A 15,146-nucleotide genomic window follows, 5' to 3' on the forward strand; every position below is an offset into this window, starting at 1 on the left:
GGTTAATGATTGGAATCGATGATATTGAGGGTCTCTTCCAACCAAAATGAGTTTATGATTCTAAAACTACAGAGACAGGTGAGGGTGAGTTAAGCACAGAGACAGTCAGACTTGTTCTGTCCCTGGTTTAGTTACGCAGAGCAGGTTCTGAGCTCTGTGGGGCCGGGAGGGAGCTGGGCCCGCTCCTGCACAGACCCCGGGCAGGAGCGACAGGCCAATGTACCAATGCAGTGTGTAGGTGTTTTCTTAACAGCTCATTTGTGGCCAAAATAACTGAACTTTTTCTTCTGGAAAGGTGCCTGAGCGTTTATAAATGTTCCCCGATAATATTTGCTGCGTTGACATTGCTCTGTTGTAGAAGTTGGGGACATTGTCTTCTCCTCCCTCCCTGCTTCTCTCTGACTTTTGGAGGCTGTTCCTCTTCTCAGGGCACATCAGGGAGCAGTGAGGGCATTTGGCCAGAGTGGCTTTTTGGAGCCATCTCCTCTTCTTGCTGAGGCCTTTGTGTTTCCCTGTCCTTACAGCTAGGGAACTGCTAATATTGTATTTCCCATCACAAGACACCAGGAGGAGCTCCAGGGTAGGTAAATCTCTGGTTCATTGTACTGTCCTATAGCCTAGGGTCATAGACTGGAATATTTTGGGTTGTAAGAAACCTTCAAAGATTGAAAATTCCAGAGTGGATGAAAATGATGACAGAGTTTATGATGCTTATTTAAAAAAAAATAATAATAAAAAGGAAGGACACAGTAGAATAAAGATTGCAATTCTTAACAAACTTTGGTTGAATAATGTTAGGGGCGTGATAGGGAAGATCCCATGGGAAGACAGCCTGGAAAAGGATTTCTACCCTGTTTCCCTGAAAATAAGACAGGGTCTTATACAACTTTTGCTCCAAAAGATGTTCACTATTTAACATGTATAACTGCCTGCACACTATCTCAATGGACTTTTTAATGAACTGTAATTAGGGCTTATTTTTGGAGTAGGGCTTATGTTTTGAGCATCCTCAAAAATCCTGGAAAGTCACACTAGGGCTTACTTTTGGGGTAGGTCTTACTTCTGGGGAAACAGAGTATGCCTTGAAGAAATAAAAATAATAATAAATGCAAACTGGGTGAAACAAATTTTGCATTCCTTTAGGTCATGATTCATCCAGTACAGATTTGCAGGAGTTGGATTAATTTAGATTAAGATTAAAAAATATTAACTGGGGTCTAAATGTACCTGTTGCTTTCTGATGAGTGTAAATCAAGCCTAAGTTGCCAAGCTCAGCTCCAGGTGTCTTGGTTTTAGATGACGGAGGTCAGTTGAACTGACCCAGTATATTGGATCCCTTGTGGGAAATTGTGTAGGATGGATAAAGAAAACTGGAAAGATACTGAAAAAAAAAAAAAAAGGAGAAAGAAAAGGAAAAAAATGAAAGAAAAGAAAAGCTGCAGGGACAGATAATCAAGCAAAAATCCTATCACAATAAAGCAATAGCAAAGCTACGAGGTAAGTCATACCAAGCGGAGGTTATACTGTTTCTTGACAGGTAATGGCATTTGTGGTTAGGAGATGAACAGTAGGTGTGTTTCATCTTGATGCCATGTCTAGCCTTTTGCAATAGTTGCACATAACTCCCATAAGCATGCTAAAAAAAATAGTCTAGAAATTAAATGAGGAGGTGGTGGGTGAAGATTTGCTTGGAAAAGACCTACTTAAGGAGTAGTTGTCATATGAGGAGGATGAGCAGAGCAGATTCCCACAGGGGTTTGTCCTTGGTCACCACCTTGATTAGCAAGGGAACAGAATAACTTCCTACTAATATTGACAGGTGATGGCCATTTGAGAGGATCAGAAGCATTAAAAAAAAGTTAGAATTGAGGAAAGAATACAAAACAAATAGTATTCAGTTCAATCAAGATGTGTATTAATCTAGAAGGGTTGTCGGGCACTGGAACAGGCTGCCCAGGGCAGTGGTGGAGTCACCATGGAGGGGTTTAAAAGACATGGAGTTGAGGTTCTTAAGGACGTGGTTTAGTGCCAGTCCAATGGTTGGACTCTATGATCTTGAGGGTCTCTTCCAACTGAAATGATCCTATGAATCTACCTGCTGTGGGATGGGTGAGCACCCAGGTTGCAGGGACTGGGGCTGAAATCCCCATACCAGCTCCAGCAGCATCAACTAATTCCTGCCTCCCACTCAACCCACAGCTCTGGCCAAAGTGTGAAGCCAAACCAGGTCTAGTAGCCAAAAACGAGGTTTGACCACGGCCCATAGAGGGAGCCCGGAGGTGCCATTTGTCCCCTGTAAGGGCCACCAGTGGTGACACAGAGCTGTCGTGCTGGAGCAGCGTTTGCCGTGCAGAGGTTTCTGCTGCTGGTATCTGTGGCGTGTTCATCCAGCCACATTTCCCCTCAAAATTTGATCTTTCCACTTGACATCTCTCAACCGTGATCTGCAACTTGGTCATGAGTCTTGTCAGCGTGGCAAAGTGTTGTCAGCAAACCCTGCCAGGGGTAAGCACAACGTGTGCAGTAAGCTCTCTACATTGGAAAGTTGGTGATTTTGTCTGATTTTATGGTGTCACACATCATGAAGGGAATAACCTGGGGTGGCCAGTGAGGCAGGAGTAAACTACTCTGCTTGTGTTTCAGCTGAGATGCTGAGCTCAGCTCTGAAATATTTATTTGGCCCTGACATCTGGAGGTTTCAGCGGTAGCGATTTCAGCCCCATTATTTCCTTTCCTGCTGCAGGTTCCGGAAGGTCCTCTGAGGTGCTTCAGATGAGTGGGATGAGACACCCGCTCCAAAAATTATGGTGAGATGCAGATACTGACACCATAAATCCAACCCATGGGACAGTGTGCTTGAGAAACATTACTTCCAGATAAGTCCTGTTAATTTACTAAGTTTCCAGCCATATTTAGTCTCCTTAGTCCCTCCTCTATGGCAGGACACCTGCTTTCAAAGCAGAAAATTATCGTATTATCAAAGCATGACTACCAGCTATGAATATTCCCAGAGATGAAGCTGAGAAGCAGCTCTTTCTTTGCCCAGCGTTGGTGAAATGCAGGTCACAGTTCAGTGCTTGGTGTTTGTTCCACCAGGTTCAAAGGCATTTGAGTAGTTTTCTTTTTCCCTGCTCTGGAGTATTAATTCCATGTTTCCTCGGAGGTGTCACAGGTGCCTCCTGTGAGGTGTGAAAGCTGAAATGTTCAGAGGAGCTTAAAAGGATGTGGCATCCAAGCCCAACTTGGAATCAGGTCTGTCTTATGCCTGAAGCCCCCGCAGTGTTATGAAAAACCTTAACCTAGACATATAATGAATCCTGCGGTATCAACTTTAGGGTTTTTTTTTTTATAATAACTCAAATGTAGAAGAGTTCTTGGTGATATTAAAACTTCCTTTTGATTTCCAAGTCCCCAACCCTGCTCCAAGCCCTCACAACATGAGAGCGAACTGTTTCTTGAGATAACGAGTATTCCTCCCCTCCCCCGCAATGATTAATATTAAGTGACCTCTTTTAGATCACATTTTCACTGAATTTTAACTCAAGACAAATTCAGTTGTAGGAAATTACAGGTCAAAGAGGAGGGAATCCTCGCTGAAATGATAAGCCGCCGAAGACTGCAGATGCGAGTGGAAAGTGACGGTCAGGGTGAACAACCCAACGTTTGACGTGATAACGTCGTTGCTTCATCGCCCGTAACAGTTTCCGCTTAACCCTGTACCTGCAAAATCCAACCCATTTGCATGGCAGTGCCCTTTTCCTTTCCCTGCAAGTGGTCAGGGGAAAAAAAGGGGGTCGGTTTCTGGGCTGTAAAAGTGGAATTCTGGTAATTCTGCCCTCTTTTGGTCTTCCGCACTCTGAGTCTCTGTAGATACATTTGTGGACATACAGATGTCAACAGTCAGAATAGGAACATGTGTCACAAAACTGGTGTTACCTCAGGAGAACTTGGTAACCTGAATATGAAAAATTTACGTGAGACGAGTTGCTGGTCTCTGAACTATCAGTTGAATCAGACCACAAAATCGTGACAACATCCTGCAGTGACAAAAACCATCAGTCAATGGAGATTTCTGCTGATATTCTTCAAGGGAGGTAATAGAGCGGGTACTGGATTAGTCCTTTCTCATTTGAAAATTCCATGAATCTGTAGGAGGCTCCTGATTTTCTGAAGGACTGAAAATGCCATGAATCTGCTGATTTTTCTGGAGGACTGAAGCTGAATTTCTGTGAAGAGTCCTGCGCTTCAGTCTTTCTCTTTGAGCTTGACTACATGGCTTTGGGAGAAGCTTCTCTTGGGGTTTTCTCCACAGAGAAACTGATCAAACTGGTTACATGATCTTTTTCTACAATAAAAATAACTTTTACTCCCAAAGAGAGCTGCTGGTTCTTCTGGGGAAACAGCATGTGCATTGGTCGTTCTGCTCTAGTTCGCGGCTGGTCCTTGTTGGATCACACACAGTAGAGCCCTTGCTCCTGCTTCCCTTGTTATTTTTATCCCTAATTATAAAATGGGTATTGTTAGGCTCTATCATTATTTTCGACAAAGACAAAGGAGCAGAGGAGCAGTGCCAGGTGGAGGAACCCAAATAATGTAGTGCCAATGGGGCCCATGACCCTGCTCTTTCAGGGTTATCCAAGGAAGACGGTCAACCCACGTCCAGCTGTGGGACCCACCAGACAAGGCGATGTTGGAGGCTTTCTCCACATCGCTTTGCTCGTTATGGTGTGCTGTGTAGAGAATTTGGGGATGGTGCAAGACTTATTATGGGATGTTTAAGGCTAGCGGCAAAGCTGGGGAAAGAAAAGCATCAGGGTGGATCAGTGAGGAGCAAACAGGACAATGAGAAGAGGGATAATCGGGGCTGATCGCACATTAATGGTGGTCAGTGTGCCTTATTTTTTTCTTTTTCTTAAGTGTAATTTCACTCTCTAACCTAAATGAAAGTGCTGCATAAAGCCCAGCAACTACAGGTCTGGTGTGTGTGTGCGTTGTGTGGGTATGTATGTCAGCGTGGAAATGCTAAAGACATAAAGCTGGACTAGCCCCAGGTGTTGGTGCAAAAGTCCCATATAAGTCCATGTAGGATACTGGAGAGACCAGGGGGTCTGTAAATTTGCTGCTGGGGGATACTGGGAGGTCTAGAGCAGCTGCTGAGGATCTGGGGGTTGGCTATCGATAAGGTCATGTCTGGAGTAGCTGCTGGGAAGACCCACTGATGTGTGTTTGTGCATGAAGCAATGGGGGAACCAGGGAATCCAGGGGCAGCTACTGGAGAGATGGTTTAAGGCAAATAACTGGAGCAATACATTTTTATCTATCTATCTATCTATCTATCTATCTATCTATCTATCTATCTATCTATCATCTATCTCTATATATATCTACCTGTACCTATTTTCCACTAACAGGCTTTCATCCTGATCAGCTAGAGAGGGGAACAAGATGAGGCCATCGGTCCTGTTTGAGTTCACTTGAGTGATGTTTTTTGCCCATGTTGATCCATGTGGCTGGACATCTGCATATGTATATATATATTATACGTGTTGCATTTGTGTGTGTATGTACTTAACTATTGAGAATCCGTGCTCAGCTTCACTGCTGGAGGGACGTGGAGGATGGAGTTGTAGCAGCCTCGTCTCTATTGGGTTTGAATTTGGGGCTACTGGATTTGGCAATTCCGAACAAGGACAGCATCACCTTCTTCTTGCTCTCAGGGCTTAAATGTATGTTTAACTGAACAGGTGTGATACACTGACCCAGCAGAGCACATTGGGACAATCCTTAAGGAGCAAGCAGTCCCATCCAGACTTCAGCGGCTAAATTCTGCCAAGCCCACACATTGTACACGCTGAAGGCTTATAAACATTTGTGACTTAATGAAATTTGGTGGGATTTTTCATGGGATAATCAAGAGACTCCCAACTGCTTGCCAGGAAACTGACTCCATGTGAGTTTGCTCCCAAAGGGGGTCCTACAGTCCCGGCTGGCCCCACACTTCACCCAACACCTCAACATGTTGCTGTGCTATCACCATCTACAGCCTGTGCCATGGTGGTGGGAATACAGCCCTTTCAGACACTTTAAAATGAGAGACAAACTGTTTGAAAATATATTTTATCCAGCTCATGTGGAACTCAGAGGAGACCTAGGCAAAATGCAGTACAGTATGGCCATGGCGATGGTCTACCATGCGTATCCAAGAGTCCATCCAGGAGAAACATTTCTCTGAAGTCCATCCAGTAGACAAGATCAGAGAACGGTGAGAAAAGCAGGACTCTTACGGCACAGCTCAGGCAGAGACTGGTGCCATAACGCTGGACTGAAATGGGGCTGCTGGTGATGCTGGTCAAGGTCAGTAAGGTCGACTGGTGCCCTCAGGGCCCGTACAGGACGTGCATGAGTTTTTCAAAGAGCTCTCCAGTGTGTGTCAACATGGCATCTCAGCAACGAGTGAGGAAGTTGTCCCAGGTCCTGGTGTCCTGAGGTCCACCAGGAGGACTTCCCCTGGGCATCTAATCTCATCCTGCATGGTCACAGCAGGACATAGGCATCCCCGGGATGAGGTGGAGGTGGATCATGCAGTTGAAGCAAAGGGAGGTTCAGCTGTGCAGTTCCATATCCTGTCCTCATTTTGAAACCCTTGTTGGGTGCTTGACTTGGCAGCTTGCTGATCTCTGCCGTTTGGTTTGTGTGAGGCACGTGGAAGTGCATCCACAGACGGGTCTGTGGTGAGATAACACTAATATTAGAAAGAAGGGGTGGGAAGGGAAAAAAAAACCTGTCTGAAATTTTCTTTTAATCTCCTTTTCTTTCCTTATCTCTTTATCTGCCTGCATCAACTGTATTGGCTGATTTGGGATTCTGATGACATAGTATCTGCCCTCTTCTTTCTGGAGGTAGACGGAAGGAAGTGGGCTAGAAAATGAAATATCAGCTCCTAACCTCAGGTCAGGTAAGCCAGCTGTATGCTGCAGTGGAAAGGATGGTAGTGGTTGGGCTTCACTATAAAAAGGAGACTACAACCGGCTTTGAGACACACACGGAGTGGAAGAGGTCTCGGAGAAGTAGAACTCTTGCGCTTCGTCGCTGTGTGCATCCACCCAAAGCACCAGAGACATTGCCATGGCTTTTGCCAGCTATGCTGCCATGGTAAGTACTTACATTTGGCGTAAGCATTAAGATATATTTACTGCAAGAGAAAAAGCAGAATGAAGATCTCACGATGCTGTTATCTAGGAGGAACTCTTGTTGGTCTTAGTGGGAACTGAACGGGATGCTAAGTCTGTCTGATACAGATGCTTTCTCTCTTGAGCTTTTGCAAATGGGTTTGATGCTTGAGTGACAAGGAGGAGCTGACTACCCATTATTTATCTGTAAGGGCAGCAATGCTGATGTGGGATTGGGAGAGACAGTGCTTTTCTCAGGCAACATGCTATCAAAATTGCTCAAATGTCATTGTGAAATGAATGTGCATTAAAATTTCAACCTGGCTAGTATTTGTAGCACTGTCAAATCCTGTGATTTTATGAAAAGCTTTGCATTTATCGGTCTTCTTTTCCTAAAACCTGAGCTTCTGGAAATGGCACAAAGATCTCAGATTTCATCAAGAGAGGGTAATTTCCCGCAGACTAGGTAGCCAGCCTTTCTTGTCCTGAGAAAGTGTATGGCTTATCCGGGTTTCTAAGCTTAGGCATGGGCTCAGCTGAGTCCTCACCCACCTTGTAGATCACAAGACATTGCTGTTTGACTGTGGAGGAGGACCTTTCATAGCTTGTTGGAGAGATGCTCTTCTTGGTGCAGAGCCAACTATAAGTCAGATTTTGAATCAGAGTTCAGCATGTGTTGTAATGGAGTATTATTATTAGCATTATCACGCCACTTGCTCGTGCTGGTCCCTCTTGCTCAAATATAAGTATGAAGATCAGCCACTGCCCAATGAAGGAATTCAGGATGGGACTTATGGTCTGCATTTTTCTCCTCTTGCTAGTTATATGGTCCATTGATGGCCCAGTCTAGTCAAGATTTAGCTCTTTGTACTCTCTTTCTCTTGACTGAACTGAGCCAATGACACCTTTCTCTCTCCCAGTTCAGATTACTGGTTTTGGTGCTGGTTCTAGCACTCACCGTAAGGAGCTCACCCCATAGGAGGGTGGTTCCTCCTCAACCCAACAAGAACGGTGGCACTGTGAGATTTAGTGAAGATTGCCTGGACCAAAAGGAACTCAAATTCCCCACGACGGTGAAAGTTGACGTCCGTATCAGCAATTCAGATCATGCCTTTAGGATGGTCCATGATGTCAGGAACCGGTCTCTTGCTCCTTGGGATTACAGGTAACTGTTTAGTTGTTATCTAAATTGCACTGGCCATGCTACACAGGTATTTTTTTATGGTGAACAGTGGCTGATTCTCAGCAAAAGCCTGGACTCCTGTGAATATTGCAAACACTTTTTGACAGAGACTTTCATTTTGATGTTGGGTGAGATTTCTCCAAGGGAAACTGTTTGCAGTGCAAGGGGAAATCATTGGAATGGTTTCTTGTCAATCTTTGTCAAAGAATTATTCCTCTAGGAAATGAAAAATGTCAGTACATTGTAATTTCACATTTCCATAGCTGAAAGAAGTTTTTGAATGCTGAAGCTGAAAGAAAACCAAACAAAAATGAACGACCCACTTGTGATCAGTTCTGTATTTTACCCAGATCCACTCCATTCATCCACTACTAAAAAAACACATGGCAGTATTACCCTTTCAAAATTGATTCAGTTTCTGGGAATTAATTCCAAAAATGTTGAGAATGGGGAAATTATTTGTCCTTGTCTCATAATGAGGATACACGGATAAAGAACGTGGTCCTTTCATGGAGATAAATCAAGAACATCCTACCAAACCATGTTGTGCAAGCACATAAAGCCCTTTTCTGTTCCCATCCCCAGGCTCGATGAAGACCCCAACCGCTTCCCCCAGGTGATTGCTGACGCCAAGTGCCGCCTGTCCGGCTGCGTGAACCCACTGGGGCAGGAGGACCACAGCCTCAACTCCGTCCCCATCCAACAGGAGATCCTTGTGCTGCGGCGAGAGCTGCAGGGCTGCCTGCCCACCTACCGCCTGGAGAAGAAACTCATCACCGTGGGCTGCACGTGTGCTGCTCCCGTCATCCACCATCAGTCCTAGGAGGGATTAGCAGGAGAAAAAAAACTTTGGGAAGAAGAAATGTCTCCTGTGAACATCCCTTTGGAGAAATCCTGAAGTCGCCCACCTTGCATCCCGGGATTTCAATACGACACTTCTTTCCAAATCTGAGCAGATTAAAAGTACTGATTCTTGCTGTTAATTCATGGATTTTAGAATGGGAATCACCAGTTGCTAGTGATGAAAGGGAGAGAAGGGAACGGAGGAAAAGTTTTATTTGTGTCTATGAGCAGGGAGGGAGTAAAGCAGTGCTTTTTTACTTTTCCTTTTTCCCTTAATTGTAGCTTAAATCAATTTGATAACTCAAATGAATTAAAGTTTCAAAAGTTGTTCTTGGCAGCAAATTGCCCTAATGTATACATGCCAAACTGCACTGCCACAAAAGATTCCTCCTCCTGCACCTTCTCCCTCCCTTCCTCATCCCAGAGCCCCTTTCCTTTCCCTGCTCACTCACATATTTCTAGTGTAAATCTGACCTAAGTGTCACTAGGCCTGATTCTAATTAGAGTCCAGGCTTGTGTCACTGCTGCTCCATGGGGAGCAGTGGCTGTATTACTGCAGGACATTTTGGGACATGATTGAGTCCACTTGCATTTAGTGTTAAAATGGTGAAGAATTAATATTAGTGTTTATATTTCTAATTACGTTTTCTATTTATAACCGTATTTATAATTTGGTATGTGTCCAGAGTATCAAAAAAACTGGTAAATGTCTATCTGTATTTATTCAATAACTTATACACTGAATAAAAATTGTATTTTATTTAAAAGAACGTCGTATTATGGCAGCTCAAAATGAAAGCAGACATGGAGAATGAGTTTGTGCTGCAGTAGCACTGAGAGATTTCGGCAAAGATCGGGTTTTTTCCGGTGCAGCGATATGAGTAAGAGAGAGCGCAAAACAACTTGCGGCCTAAATATATGAAAAGATGCAAAAAAAGGGGCTGAAAGTGGTGAGGTTATACAGGGGGTGTTGACAATGGAGCCAGGTTCTCCAGATGGTCTCTGGGGATGGTGGAAAAAGAAGTGGGAGATAACAAATTGCAGGGCTGCAGCTGAAATTTGGGCTGAGGGTCCAGCCTGGTTCATGTAAGCTGGGAAAGGCCTGTCCTGTCCTCTTCCAGACAAGATGTCATCCCTATAAACAACCTTGTCCTCCAGCTGCTGGATGGTTGGCTGAGCCGGAATGTAGGGAAATGTGCAAATATGGCTTCATCTCTTCATTTGACTTGACCTTTATCCAGCCAAATGTTAGGTGTTGGGCTTGAAGTGGGATGAGGATCCCTTCACATCAAGGGAACAAGGAATAAACTCCTCCAGGGTGGGATTTCCTCTTTAGGAAGGGAGGAATTGCCCTTTTATTCCCCGTAGCTACACAAGGAGCACAGCCTAGCAAGACTCTACTGTTTATTATTTTATCAGATTTCTACTGCATTGCCTTTTTTTCTTTTTTTTTTGACACATTACTCATCTTTCACCCAGATCTAAGCCAGATTCTCAGACCTCTGGTTTCTGCTGGTGGAGGTTTGAAGCCTGTATTTGTTCACCTGCAGTTAGACCAAGGTGAACCTATGCACAAGCTTTTTCTTATTCCACTTTGTCTGCCCAGAAGCTCCTTTAAATTAGATACACCTGGTGCAGGTGTCCTCCCCAGGTAGGTCAGACAATCATTGTGTGCAGATGACTCCTTTGGTGGTTGTTTGTCAAATTGTGTATATTCCCTGCCTCGTGGCTCACTGGGAACCAGTTTAACAAGTCGTGAGTAACCAGGTGGGGAAACCATCTCATTCAGTTACAAGCATTTGTACTCATCTGTGGCAGCAGCTGTTTCATTATGACCACCAAGCTCTTCATGTGGTGGAGCGCAAACCCATGGAGGCGTCTTCTGTGCGCTCTTGCGTAACGCCAGCTCTGCTCTTACAGTAACCGCTGACCAGGAACTCACACGCTGCTCACCCTGGTTCTTACTCCTGACCTACTTCTCTCTTTCTTGATAAACCTAACCCGTGGGGTTGTCCTCACTTGTTTTGCGGGGAGAAAACCAGCCTACATTTTTCCCTGCAGACGTAATGACTTGGGCATTGGGTTAATCACAGCTAAACGGGTGTGAGCTCCTGTGCTCTCTTCAACAGCCATCAGCTTATCTGAAGGGCTGTTCTAATTGGGTGAATTACGAAGTAGGTAATTAAGAAAACGCAAAGGTAGCTAATTAAGGAAGTCTCACACATGGGCCATGAGGTTTTTCAGCCAGTGTTATCAACTGCAAACCACACACCCCTCAGCAAGGCATGTGCTTGTACATGGGGATTGTTTCTAAATCAAATGAGCAACAAGAGTTATTTCCTTCTAATGGCACCATTCTTAGAGTGCAGCTGGTTGTAAATATGAGTCTGTTTGTTTTTTACGTGATGCTTTTTTGATGAGGTAGGTGGTTGGCTTTCATTTCCAGCAATCTAAGAACGATGAGTTTATGCTTCTTGTAAACAGCACAGTCATATCACCACCAAGAGCAAGCATAATTCACGGCTGAGGACCAGCCTTTGTGAAAAGATTTGCTTTTTCTTTTTTAATTATTTTTTTCCCCCTTGCAGCAATAGACACAGCCCCTGGATGCCTGGCTGGGTGTCTCTGAATTATGGCTTAGAGCAACCTTCAGGGACTTGGTGTTTTACCAGGAGGAGAAGACACAGCTGTAGGTATAGCAGCAGTCCCACAGTGTCTCCTTGTAACCTGCTGGGTTCAGCAACCTGCGGTCACAGGTTAGTACCTCATCCTCGTGGCCTTTTTAGTCCTCCTCTCTTCTCCTTGTCCCTCACTCACTTTTCCCTGTCCCCTTGCTTGCTTCTCCCCTTGGCTGTGCCAGTTCTGGCAGCTCAACCAGGGATTCCGCTGTGTAGCAGATCTCATGGGATGTTGGAGGGAGCCCATGCTCATGCATGGGAGGCACAGCGGTGGTGTGAACCTGGGAGATGCCTTCTTCTGCTTTGACCTGTGGATGTGTTGCCGTGCAGATGTGAGTCAGGCTTCTCTGGACACTTGACAACGTGGTCCTGGGGGTGTTTAAAAGCATTACAGATCAGGTCAGCCTGTTCCACCAAATCATTGCTTTTAAAGATGTGCAGAGATGAAATATATTAAGAATGCAAAGGTTGCAACCTAAAACATTGAAACAACCCAAGAACAATTAATGTTTGGTAAACCAGAGGAGCAATGGCTTGAAAATCCAGAAGTCAACATGACTTGTAGAGAGTTAGACCTAAAAGACAAAATTTTAAGGGGATGAGCAATTTACTGGTCAGTCCTGTGAGGTCTGTGGTTTGGTGCCAACATGACGGGGGCAGTTTCCGTGTTGGTTGTGAGTTCTGGCTGTCCTGGGAGGTGGCCTGACATATCATATCAGAAACCCGCTCCAGTGTCACCATCATGGGGTAAAACGTGAGACTTGCCTTGATCTCCTTCTCCTGGTCTTCTTCCCCTTCTTGCTCTTCTTTGTTCTCTGATGTTATTTTTAACCTTTTGCTTAAGATGAGTTAAAGTGTGTGGGCCAAGTCTGTATCTTCTGTTGCAAGGTGGTGACAAAAAAAACCCAACAACCTGCTTAAAGTGTCTGTGATTGCCTGATGTTCCTTGACAGGCTCAGAGCTGTTGGTGGGGATGGGACTGCATGCCAGTGCTGGATTTTGGGAGCTGAGAAGATACCAGATGGACTCAACACCAAAACTAAACCATACTTTCAGTCTTTGCTACTCCCACAAATGTTTTCTGGTTTTGCTAATTATTCTCCAGGGCTGGATAGGGGTAGCAGCTTCAAGTCCTCATCTCTTCACATAAATCCATTCTCTGTAAATCTTCCATTTGTTTATTTTTTATCTTTTTTTTTTTTTTTTTTCCCTTCAGAAAACTAGCTCAGTTTTCCTACCTTTTCCTGTAACTTCAACAAAAGATTAAAAACATGTTTGATGCTCTTTGGGGTGTCACAGACTGTGTAGGCTCCGATCAAAGCTCAGTTTTCTGGGCACAGCTTTCTATGAGTGAGTTTTGGTGGTTTCACCAGTACAAAGTGTTGTGTTTCTGGTTTATCCTCAGTCTTAGTAAGCACAACATGTTTGTATCATGATCAAGGTTCCCTGTTCCAGCAAATGAATAAAGATAGTCTGTCTTCTCTCTAACTTTCCTCTATAATTTTTTGGGTTAGCTTTTTATTTCATATTTGTGAAACCTGTACTCCTGGCTACTTTCACATCGTAAGACTTCCCAGACGGTTGAATTTATACAACTTTTTACAAGCATCTCTTATCTGTCCAGCTTGCTTTGATAACTGGCAATGATGAGCACGGTTATCTGATATAATTTGCTACACAACTCCAATCTCAAACTTCCCTTTCTGCTGGGTTTTACTCACAGGTTGCCAAGCAATCTGGCTGCTAAGCTGCTGCTGCTGCTCAGGTTTTGCAAACTGGCATGAAACTGAGACAGGGAGCGGTGCTGGATGGGAAACTTTTGTGTTGAAGAGGGTTTTGAAGCAATTTCCCCCATGCTCACAAGATGATATCATTAAAGGACATCAAATAAGCAGGAATTTGCACTGAAATTCCCCAAAATAAGACAGAGCAAGCTTTACGTGTTGAACCTCAAACTGATAAGAGCTGTGCAAGGTTGAAAGAAGGGTCTTGCTCTCTTTGGTCTCTGAACGTGATAACTGTTGACTGTAGTCATGAAAGTTTGCCCAGAGAAACAAAGGCACTGATTAAGTGAGCTCAAGGCAGGGTGCACTGATTTGAAATTATTCTGCACCTTCACAACTGAACACAGCAATGTGATGGAAGAACTCTTAGCTCTTGATGCCAGGAGTTACAAGAGAACCTGAAAATAGTCCTCAGGCCAAATGAATCCCATTGATCAGACTATTAAATGCTTCTGCAGGAGCATGTACAGCACCCAAGCATCTTGCAGGGGTGAGCACAAAGTTGACTTGAGTTCATGTAAATAAGAGTTGTGTACTAAGGCACAGATTTAATTGAGTTGTTAAGTGGTCCAAGGGAGATTGATGCTGCTGGAAGGGAGACCAGAGTTTTTCTCCAGCCCATCAGCAGAAAGCTGTTGGTGATTTTAGTGTTCCAACTGCATCATCTGTTTGTTGCTGACCTGGTTCTGACTTTTTCCACACGGTAGTTCTCTCTCAGCATTGCTAACTAGTCTCCATTACTCACGCGCCAACTCCAGCTAACTGCACATTACTACCAGGTAATAAAGGGTGGGACTTACCATAATTTTAACTGTTAGAAGTTACTTGGGCTGCTGCAGGCAGCTTGACGAAGTTCCTTCTGTAGCAAGTGGTAGGATGTTGAGAGATTATCTAACAGACAAGGCAGTCAACTCTACTTCAGCCTTCCTGGACTGGTATTTATTTAGCTCATTGAAAACCTCAAAGAGGTTTTCCTCGATGTATTTTTAACAGTCTGTTCCCATGCTTAATATTCTTGGGACAGCCAGCTGGGTGAACTTCAGGACCTGCAGGAGACCTTAAGGAGACAAGGTAGGAAACAAGCTAAGTTAGGATCATGTATGCTGCTAGATACCTACATATGAGCAAAGTTAAATCAGTGTTTGAAGGTAACTAAAGGCATAGACAGGAGTTCACTGCTGTGATTGCAGATACTGGGATCACTCAGGGTTAATTAATGTTTTCTTGGACCAGTTTAAATCTGCTAGATCAAGGGATGGTACAAAACCTATGGCTGTGCTGTGAGTTTAGGTTAGAGACTGACCCACCTAATTTTGCTTGGAGTGGATTAGGGAGGGTTTAGACTCCCTGGCACAGCTGGAGGGAATAACCCCCAGCAGCAAAAGCTGGGATGATCACATCTCCAGTTAGCACAGCTGGATCTGGACAAGATGCTTTCACCCAAGAGGACCTTTTCTCTCATTAAGGACTTGCATCCCTGACCTCTGGA

At 44.4% G+C, this 15,146-nt stretch overlaps 1 protein-coding gene across 1 annotated transcript; it reads left to right on the plus strand.

Annotated features, from left to right (window-relative positions):
- The first annotated feature begins 7,125 nt into the window (after positions 1-7,125).
- LOC102088912 (interleukin-17F) lies at positions 7,126-9,850 on the plus strand. Its single transcript, XM_005502858.3, has 3 exons — positions 7,126-7,152; positions 8,090-8,334; positions 8,938-9,850. Exons 1-3 carry the CDS (start codon positions 7,126-7,128, stop codon positions 9,173-9,175), a joined length of 510 nt encoding a protein of 169 aa, XP_005502915.1. The 3' UTR covers positions 9,176-9,850.
- The last annotated feature ends 5,296 nt before the right edge of the window (positions 9,851-15,146 follow it).

The sequence above is a fragment of the Columba livia genome, chromosome 3 (genome assembly GCF_036013475.1).
Source record: "Columba livia isolate bColLiv1 breed racing homer chromosome 3, bColLiv1.pat.W.v2, whole genome shotgun sequence".
Lineage (NCBI taxonomy): Eukaryota > Metazoa > Chordata > Aves > Columbiformes > Columbidae > Columba > Columba livia.